The sequence below is a fragment of the Pagrus major genome, chromosome 18, assembly GCF_040436345.1.
Source record: "Pagrus major chromosome 18, Pma_NU_1.0".
NCBI classification, from domain to species: Eukaryota; Metazoa; Chordata; class Actinopteri; order Spariformes; family Sparidae; genus Pagrus; species Pagrus major.
In genome coordinates, this window is record NC_133232.1 from 24,763,577 (window position 1) to 24,774,738 (window position 11,162).

At 41.5% G+C, this 11,162-nt stretch overlaps 1 protein-coding gene across 1 annotated transcript; it reads right to left on the reverse strand.

Moving 5' to 3' along the window:
* Positions 1–5,518: 5,518 nt before the first annotated feature.
* On the reverse strand, positions 5,519–8,640 carry arsia (arylsulfatase family, member Ia). The gene is made up of 2 exons (XM_073487519.1): positions 8,327–8,640; positions 5,519–6,917 (listed from the first exon to the last, which is right to left on the reverse strand). The coding sequence occupies exons 1-2, from the start codon at positions 8,638–8,640 to the stop codon at positions 5,519–5,521; spliced, it is 1,713 nt and encodes a 570-aa protein (XP_073343620.1).
* Positions 8,641–11,162: the final 2,522 nt, after the last annotated feature.

Sequence of the window (11,162 nt, forward strand, 5' to 3'; positions counted from 1 at the left end):
ACATCTAAGTAATTGTGAGTGATGTGTCCTGTTGCTATAAAAGATTTGCTTATATCAATAAAATAAGTTTTACTGTTAATAATAATGCAATTAATTGAATCAGATTTTTAAATTTAGATCAGAGTGCAGCAGTTATCTTACAGTAACATCCTCTCGTTATGTAAAAATGTCCCATCATAACAAAAACAAAAATGAAAAAATCCCCATATTTGAAGTGTTAAGTTCTATTTAAACAGATTCTGCTGAAGTTACAACTTTTTTGTGTGTGTGGATTTATTACCATCAATCTTTTGTTGTTGTTTGACAAAGATGAGATCACAACTATAATGATTTACACCATTTTATTCTGATCAGTGACCCGATACACAGCTGCTGTACTAAAATTATCACAAATCTTTTTCACGATTGATGCAAGATACAAAAAGAGAACTTTTCCAGCACCAAAGAAATGCTAAAAGTCCTGTTTGTGGTTCCCGGTGTCCTCAGTGTTTCATTTAAGATACTGATCCAGTTCCTTAAAGTCTGAACTCATACGGGGGCTGCACAAAACACAAAATGAATTTCCATTTAAAGCAGAACAAAGGGGTTTGACATTTCCACCAACATATCGTGACTGAAAAGTTAAAATGCAAACAGGCCAGTGCAGTCTTACCTGACTTCTTATTACACTTCTTTTTCCAGCAGACACAGCAGCATGTCCCCACTATCAGAACACCCGCTACACAACAGACTATGATCACGATGTGCCAAATGTTTTCTGGGGAGAGAAGACCACATTGGTTATTATAGGCATTGGTGTAAATCCCATGGGGGGGCAGGAAGGGCGGGACCCCTCAGCAGTGTCACATGATGCAGGTAGAGAACATGAGTGGAAATCAGAGTCTGTCGTTGGCGGCTGACCTACAGTAAGTAGTTCAAACAAAGGATATGTTTGACATTTCTTTACTTCTCCCGCTGAATACAATAAGAAAAACACCTAATTGTGTTTGCTTGTGAACCAAAGTAACAACGGTGTTTGCAGAAGCAAATGTAGCAATGTGGTTTTCCTTAACTGGCAGGATGACGCAGTGTTTGTTAGCACAGTTACAGCACTGCTTTTGGTGTCCCTATCTGGAATTGCTCTTTAGAAAATTTTATGTAGTTGTCTGCTCAAAAGCTGATATTAGAATTTTGCCCCTGATTACACTGAACCTGTACAGCATTTAAATGAGAGTTTTTTCTATTCCTTAACCTGAGTGTTGCTCATTATATATTTTGTTTACCGCTTCAACTGTAGACATTCATGCTGAGTATGACAAGAATTACTTTGAACAGAGAGAAAGTCATCCTTCTTCAAATCCCTGAGAGGCATAACATGGCAGAAATGTTGAGACTGAGGGCTTAACAGCTCCAAACACAAGTATTGAGGACAATCTGGGATCTATGGATGTTAAGGAACAGGAAGTATGAAGTGCCGTACAACAACCAGAGGGATGTCCACAAGGATTTGATTTGATTTGATTTGATTTGATTTGATTTGATTTGATTTGATTTGATTTGATTTGATTTGATTTGGTTTGGTCTGATTTGATTTGATTTGATTTGATTTGATTTGATTACTTCCACCAAGAGGTTGGTATTAATCCATGTCATCTGTTTGTTGGTTTGTCAGCAGGATTACACAAAAACTACAGAATTGATTTCCATGACTCTCGGACAGAGGACGGGTCAGGCACAGAAAAGACCCCATTAACTATTGGTGTGGATCTGGACAAGACGGGTCCAGGTATTTTTTCTCCTTTTCTTTAACAATGCGACAATGCGCATTTTCGTAAATTTAATAATACATGGATCTTGATGAAAAGAAAGTCGGGCATTACTTAGGTGGCTGGTATCTGTAAGTGAATACAAAAGGGGACTGTTGGGCCTTGGCAGAGGATGAATGCCATTCTAGTTATGAGATGTGTCTGAATGTATCGCCTACATGATTAAAAAAAACAACATATGAAAACTATATCAGGTTCACACTTGGCCTGTTTGATGTTTTGCAAATCTCTACAGCAGAGGTGAACAGTAAAATACAGTAAAATAAATTCACAATGGACAAAACAAACATGAGAACAACACCCAAGCTGACTAATACTGAAAGTTTTTTGTTCTGCACCTAAGGCCTCTTTTTCACAGCACTTCACAGGTCAACCGCAGACCATATTTAGTAAATCTATAAATATTCACTGACTACGAGTCGAACACATCTCTAATAGATAATGCCGCCAGATTGAAGAAGTAAAGAAGAAACACTACACAGCCTTCATATCAGCAGGTATTTGGTTACAGTAAATACTGAGTGGACAGGGGAGTAATAAGTTGGAAGATGAGGTTAAATTTCAAACACTTGCCTTGAACATCAAGTTTTATTTGAATGTCTTTGACGCGGAGCCCATTTGGATCATAAGCCTCTATGCTGTATTGACCTGAATCATTCCTCTCCACGTTTGTGAACTTTAGTGTCCCATTGTTGATGAAGAACTGCATCCTGTCTCTAAATGCCTCCTGTATCGTCACCTTTTCTTTCTTCAGAGAGAACACATTTATGGGTCCAGTGGGAAGCTGTTTCTTACACCACAGCTGGTGTCCGCTGGCGTTGGTCATCACTTGGATGTACACAGATCCTCCCAGAGCAACGTAGCACACAGTTGTGTTGTGGCTGGCGTTACATTTAGTCTCGGCAGCTGGAAAGAAAGCTACAGAAAAGGGCATACACAAAAGAAAACAGCTTGAATACTTGCATAGTTTTACCTTTTACACATTGCTGCAATGGCTCTGCAAAGTGTTGAACTTTGTTTATAAATGATGACAATTTTACCATGCGATACTCCAGCTAACATCACAAGAAGTACAAAAGCCTGCTCCATTCTCCTCTGTCATCCAGAATAACGTTGCACTTTGACAGATTAGTGATCGCCACAAAAATGATGAACTTGAAACTGCTGAAACTGCTGAGATAAAACGAAGATGATAAACCTCAGCCAACAAACATTGTGGCACATACTGAGCGACAGGAAACTGCAAATGGGAGGTGGTTAGCTACAGCGGTCGGTTGTGAGACAGGAAATGAACAGCTCTAACTTCTCCTTGCCTTTGGCCGCAAACTATTGGGTATGATCATCTTTGGACAAACCTCCAGCACGTGAAGAAATCATTCGTTCCTTTTTGTTAGTCTCATCTGTGCATGTTTGTGTTAATTTACATCATGTGACTGTGAGAACAGTTTCAACAAGTTTCAACCACAGTTTATGGAAAGTACTGTATTTGGCAACTTTGATTTTTGTATTGTTTTTATGGTACTTGTTCTTGAGCTGCTGAAAAAAAAATGGAAGTGAGAATCATAGGCACGCACATGTGGGTAAGAGGAAAACGAAATGAAACATTTTAAACAAAAAAATTTAAGAATCTACACAAAAATTAGGCTTGTAGGTTGGAGGTCTGTCAGTGCCCCGTAACAATCAAAACAACAGAATTCATTATGGTCACACAAGTAGGGTAACCATAACTCTAACCCTACATGCAGGAGGGAAACTTTATGTACTTCTGTGTTTAAGATCAGCTGTACACAACTTTCTGCATGCTGAAACATGGACAACATAAAGTCGCTTGATGAACCAACAATAGTACAAACTCTTTGAATGTTTTTGTTTCTGCTTGTTGAGTTCACGGTCCAAACCTGACAGGAGGAATGATTTTATTTTACGTAGTATTGCTGTTGTGATTTACTGTGCACAACTGCAAATACAACAAACAGATACAGCAGCATTCATTCATTTGGACTTATAAAAGTGCAATACTCGCTCTCCTTTCACTCTGTTTTGGACTCCACCAACTACTGAGACACCTATTCTACTGGGAACTGCTATTTTGAGAACTCTGCCTGGTGTTTATGTGTCTATGGACAGACTTTTGACCACACAAGAGGTGTATTGTTGAGAGTGAGAAGATAGGCTTTGTGGTATAATATAACCATTTAACCATAAGTAAGTAGTTGGTGGTAAAAGACAACTGGTAATAACTGCTGTGTTGCTAAAAAGAAGAATCAAGTGTGAAGAAGTTATAATGGATGGTTGAAATATGTATTATTCTGCATCAGTTGAATAATCCACAAGTGAAAATGTAACCAAAGATACAAGAAAAGGATCCTGTATTCAAATGCTGTATACAACACTGTTATTGCTTTGTAAGCACTGTTATTATTTTAAAAGAAATGCAGTCAGTAGAGCAGTGGAACATATCAAGAAGGAGACTTAGAGTTAAAAAAACGGCTCACAGCTGCAGCACAGTGGAGGAGCATTCACAGATGGGTCAAGGCCGCGAAGTTGCAGCACGGTAGATAAGACATGAAGGGGAAGTCCAGGATACCGGCTGCAAAGGGACTTCAAAGCGTACCCCCGGTGAGGAGGCGGTCTTGATGAATGTTGGCATGGGTGGGCACATGTTTAACCTTGTGCAGGGAAATACCCAAGTCAGCAAAATTCCATACATAGACAAAGGAAAGAGCAAGGACTGGATAAACCATTGTGCCCAACCCCCATCATAGTGAATATATAAGGAGGATATTTTGTATTAAGAATTTGGGTCTTTTTTCATGGGCCTCATGTTTTAATTGTCCACAATTAAACATTACTGCACTCAGCTTTTGAGGACTCCTGGAGTTTATTTCCTTTTTTATTGGTGACTTTTTGGAACTCTGAAAAACCTTTTCGAACAAACAAAGAAGAAGAAGTCGAGACACGACAGTTTAGTCCAAGCAGAAGTGGAGTGGTAGACATGAGGTCATCATACGGTCATTTGTCCCTTGGCACCGATTTGCGTACTCAGTACTCATAGTCGGATCACATAATGTCATTCTGACCTCAACTACACACCTGTAAAGTTTTGTGACTGCATGAAAACGAATATGGGTCAGCAGGTGTGAAGTGGGGGGGCCACTGTACCCCATTCTTACTTCTTACCCCCATACCTCCAGCACCGTTGCTCGGACTGCACCCATCTTCGAATTATACCTTCTTTGTGACCTCAACTGCACACCTGTAAAGTTCTGAGACTGCATCTTGCATTGTGGTGACGCTATCTCATTGACAAAATCTGTCCACACACACAAACTCACAAGGTAGACACAATACCAGCCACACTGTCGTGCCTGGTAACATGAGCAGAAAGATGCTAAAATAACACATTTACTTACAGACTTGTATCATCTTGTAAGGTGGAATCAGCTTTCATTTTCAGAACAGAATATTCATTTTTTAGAACATATGTTTTATTCAAAGTAAATACAATCCATTCGAACAGTTTTCTTTGGACTTTTCCCATCAATCAGTTCTCCTGGAGAGCCTGAACATACACCTGCAACTACAGCTTAGTAAAATCCTACCAGAGCTTGCAGAGAAAAACACATCTTTAAAAAGTTCCATCAACAGACAGAATGATCCTCATATAACCTTGTCCTTCATGTGTGTCTCCTCTGAACCTTTTTAAGTCCTTCCTATATCCTGTTGGACATGATCCTCGTGTTAAGTCTCCTGAAAAACGACCTGCTTTTGGACAGCTTAAGCTTCGTCTTCCAATCCTTGTTCTTTTTCTGGTAGACACTGTCCCAGTTGTCCTCCTCCTCATCTCCTACCCAGGGACCCCAGGCACCTCCATTAAGGTGGGGGTCTGCCCGCTGGTCTTCTGATGGGTACCTTACCGGCACTGCAGTGCGATTGTAGTACACTAATCTAGCCAGCAGTTCTTTGACAACATCTGGTCTCTGCTCAGAAAGGTCAAAGCGTTCATATGGGTCTCCGGAGATGTTGAAAAGCCACACAGATTTGCGGGGCTCGGTGTGGCGCTCCAGGTTCCACCAGCCGCCGGGGAAACCTGGAAGCATCTGTGGTGGCGTCCAGTCTCCGTAGCCGGGGTCTCCTGTTAGGAGTTTCCAGTCTCCAGCTCGTATGGACGCCTGCACGGCTGTATTCCAGATCCCATATCCTTTCTGCAGGGAGCCACTGCGTGCATGGTTGTACAGAGGATCAATATTGTGGAGGATCTCCAACCTGGGCGACTCCTTCCCCTCGCTGATAGCCTCCCAAACATCATACCCATCTACCCCCTCGGTCAGAGACTCATTGCCACCTGCTAATCCCACCAGTGTGGGGTACCAGTCCGTGATGTGCACAAGGGCCTTACTCACCCTCCTCTTCTTCCTCAACAGAGGGCTGTGAACGAACCCCAGACCCCGGACACCACCTTCCCAGTAGGTGCCTTTACGTCCTCTGAGCGGCCAATTACTGCCACCAGACAACGGCTGGCCACCGTTGTCAGTAGAGAAGATGATGACACTGTTCTGGTAGTAACCATACTTGCGGAGAGCGTATGTTATATTACGTACTGCCTCGTCTACAGCTGAGACCATAGCAGCGTATTTCCTGCGCGCTACATTCTCCAGCCCGCGGTAGGGGTAGATGTACTCCCGCGGAGACTGCAGGGGTGTATGAACAGCTTGGAACGAGAGAAAGATGAACAGCGGCTGCGACTGAGGATCATGGGTTGCCAAGATCTTGCGGACTCTCTGCGTGTAGAGATGGGTGGAGTATTTGCCCCTCTGGCCCCAGGCGACCGACTCCCCCTCATGGAGGTCGAAGCCACACATCCCGGGCCCATCACAGGAGTCATAGGTGTAGTAGTTCACACTGCCTGTGAGGGAGCCAAAGTATGTGTCGAAGCCTCTGCGAGTGGGCAGGCACTCCTTCTTGTAGAAGCCCAGGTGCCACTTTCCGACCATGTGGGTGGAGTAGCCGAGCTCCTGCAGTCTCTGGGGGAGGGTGACCTGGTCAAAGGGCAGGCAGTTGGGTTGGCAGGGCCGGATGATGGAGTGCTGCAGGCCAGTGTGAATTTGGTACCTGTAGAGTTGATGATTGAGAAAACTGTCAGAATTACTAATGTTTTTGCAATAATCAGATAGTTGCACACAGGAAGTGAAGTGACAGGAAGTTGAGGGGAGAAGAAGTTGTTACCTCACTCAGCTTCATGTGTGGTGAAATTTTTATACTTTTTACAGTTTTAGTATAGTCTTATACATCATGTGTGTATTACACTTATGGGTGCAATTATCCTGGATAATTAGCCTTCTAGGTCATATTTGAATATACGAAAGGTCAATAGACTCTATTGTTTTTATTTTATTTTTCCATTATTCTGTTTTTGTCTTGCTTTGTCTTGTTTAATTTTTATCTATCATTCAGTTACATTTGTTTCCCTCTGCCTCTGACTCTTGAGCTGCAGTAACAAATTAATTTATCTTAAGAGGTAAAGACAGATAAAGACAGATAAACCACTTAAAGAGAGGTGAAAAGGTTTGTCGCCCACACTGTAAATATCTGACAAAGTGACTTATCTTAAAAAAAACACAGAGGAAACCGATTAACTCAAAACTACCAAGTAGAGAGTAGACTAATAATTTTAAGTTGTTTAGCTTGTACAATTTGAATTTAAAAGTCTTACTTGGTAATTCTGAAGCAATCAGTTTACTGACTTTTTTAAAGTGAAGACAAATTTACAGTGTACATGTTTTGAATTTTATTTGAGACTTGAGCTGAGCTTTTGGAGATTTGAAGATTTGTTGGATCTCGAGTATGATTCAAATAAACACAGAAATAAACACAGATAATACACAAAACTAACAGTATACATTGTAAGTTGACAAGCTAAAATGTTTAAACAACTTAGAATTACATTAAAAATGTGTCTTTACTTAGTAATTTTGAGGTTATCGGTTTCCTCTATTATTTACAGTCACTTTGTCAGAGTTTGCAGTGTAGGATACTTGTATCATCAGGGCCTGGGTGTCTCAGTGAGTTAATAAAAAAAAATTCATATATAATAATAAATGAAAAAATAATAATAATTCAATAATTCATTCATTTAAACAATAATTCATTACAAAATCTGGGCAATCTGAATCTGGGCATTTCCACTTGCATGCCAGGATACACTCCAACTGAGCCTACTTTTATGCTTGTTTAATTTATCTATTACTGTTTACTTGTACTCTTTGAGACATAAAGAACAATATCCCAAATATTTCAACATTATAGTAATAAATGTTAGAAGTTTGGTTCTTTGCATCACTTTTCATTGATTTAAAAAAAAAAATTAATGTGTTTAAGTTTTGCAAAATACACCAATCTGATCATTTAATTTCAGTTTTTTGATGAACAAACTGTGGAAATTGTGTTTTACATCAATATAATTCTGATAAAAGTAATGGAGAACTTTCAACCAGTCTGACGTGTGAGGACAAACACTCTACCTGCCGGTGATGAGTTGGCTGCGGGACGGGGTGCAGATGGGTTGGATGTAATAATTCTCCAGCTTCACTCCGTCAGCAGCCAGTTTGTCCAGCACCGGTGTCCTGATGTCAGAGCTGTGGTAGCCGATGTCGTTGAATCCCTGATCGTCTGTCATTATGAAAAGGATGTGAGGAGGCTGCGGAACGGGAGACCTATCAATAAACGTTTGGTCTGGCTCATTTTCCACCTGGTTAGGGCTCATCATGTCCCAGGTCAGGTACCCGAGGCTGAGCAGGCTCATCATGGAGAAGCCGGTCAGAGCTGATGTTGCCATGGTTATTTAAATCCCTTTATATCAGTCAAACAGATTAATTATAATCAAATTGACACCAAATCATTGTGCAGTGAGGATGAAATCTTTTAAAATTCATCAAATGTCACAAATTGCGTCCTTAAATCTCAGTTAATCAATCCGAAATGTCAGAGAAAAGCTACACCTCCATCCTCACTGACTTTCCAAACTGTTTCAGCCTCCTTTGAAAACACTTCACTTTCCCCAGTGGTCCCATTAGACCCGCCCATTTGCCTTGCTGCTTCACTGAAATAACATCAACCCCCTACCAAGCAAAAACACACAGGCATGTTTCTACTACGTCCAGGTGTTAATAGTGAGTTTACATCTCACACTAGACCTCTTGTGGAATCATTTTAATACATCCAGGCAGATGTTTTCTTCTCAATTTAGATATCATGCTGAAAAATCTTAGGAATTCAAAATAAAAGAGGCTTTAAACATGAAAGCAGCATACACCCTTCTCTCATTCATGCTGTTTCATGGTAATTTGTTTTCGACGAACCACACTGCCAGCTCTACAAATTACTAGAAAGCACGAAAAAAAGTCATTCCCATCTGACCTGGTTTAGCAGTGGATGACAGAGACTCTACAGAAAGACCCTCACTCAGGAAAACACGGTGTGTGGGGGAGATTTGAGTCTCAGGGCGACTCCGGGGCCCTACAGACACAATCACGGACACTGTTCGCCGACTCCACTCCACCGCACTCACAAACACTCTCTTATTATTCCTGCTGTTTTATGAGCACTGCAGACCTGAGGAGAGAGACAGAGCAGACTTCCCAGAATCTGATAACATCTCCAACCAGGCGTCAAAGAACCACTTGACAAATCATCCAGCGGGTCAACAGAAAGCAGCAGGACTGCACAGCCTCAGTCACAGCTCCCCTGTGCATGAATTGCTTCATCATGCTGCAGATTCACTTTGATGGGGAATCAAGGAAGAGCTTTCGGAGAGCAAACCCCCTTTGAATGCAAAGGCTGACTCCTGGCTGAGGTGTTTTCATATTCGGTCATGGGTTTCACTGAGCTGCGTGCCTGACACATGAAAGTGGCTTAAATCTAGCATGTAAAATATTCTGTGAAAAACAAGATGTTTCGATAATGGGGCCATGCCGAATTTCAGGATCTGCATTATGTGACATGGTGGCCTACTTACAGACTTATAGGACCAGAAGTCTCTTTTAAACCCAAATCTGTTAAAGAACTGGAGGTCACTGAGGTCAAACACGGTCCGCACATAAAAATGAGATCAGTCAAAGCCAGGAGTCGGTCAACACGCTGGAAGGTAAAACATCATACCTCGCAAATATTGATATTGGTTACGGAGAGACTTGTGGACGTGGAGGTCGCGGGGAAGCTAAAGGAAGCATGAGCCTCCCGTAAAGGGCATGAAGCTGTGGTCGCGTGTGTGCAGCTAAGGAATTTTTAGGAGAAGAGCCTCTGAGTTGAAGGCAGGTCAAGCCAGGAAAGAGAGAAAAGAAAAAAACGATTGAGGTGCACCTGAAGCTTTACGCCATCGTGTTTATTTATGTAGTTTTCCTGGAGGGAGCGGCTTGGACAGCAGCAAAAATCCCACCAAAAACCAGAGAGATGTTAAGCAATCACACTGATTGGGTTGATATTATTTATAACAGGTTGCAAAAGTCGACCCAGAGACAGATCAGTGATGTTGCCGGTCGAGTGTGTGTGTTGCCAGGAAAGTACGAGTCTCCAGGTCTGGGGCAGCCACACTTATGAGATGTGACTCATCTGTTTTCTGTCGGTCAGAGGAGTAGCTGCGGGAGCTCACCGGGTCAACAAAAACTCACTATACACAATACTCACACTCAAGCAACACACATGCACACAAATATTAACACAAGCATGTGCCCACATACTGGTCATCATTTGAAGTCTGAAAAGATGGTGACAGGTTGATACCACGGATATAGTTGCATCTTAAATCGCACATTTGCCAATCCTTTTTTTGAACTGTCCGAAAGCCCAAAAGAATTCAAGCATTAGCCAAGAAATGGTCTGATGATAGTATTCATGGAAACAGCTACCGTACAATACACCACGAGTAGGCGTTTCATTGACCCTTAAATGTTGAACAAACACCATACTCGGTTCCTGAGGGTTATTTTCAGTTTTTTTGTTTGTCATAACTTATTTTGGGCTGCTGCTCCATGTCAAAATGAGCTAAGAATAACAAAAATATGTCAATTTATTAGCATTCTCGTAAACCGCAGCTGTCTAATTCCAGTTAGAGCTTGATTCAAACACAGTAAGTGGTCATGTTTCCAGGTGTGTCAGAGAAGGTCACTCTAGGCCAATGAACCAGTCATGATGAGGTGATATGTGACTCAGTGGAAATGTAGTCTGCAGATCACATTCTCTGACTCTGATTTAATTCATTTCATATCTTTGATTTCTCTTTCCTGCTCTAATGTCAAGATTTTTCTTACAGCCCACTGATACATAGCATTATTTCGAATAGGCAACCACCTCACTTTCAGT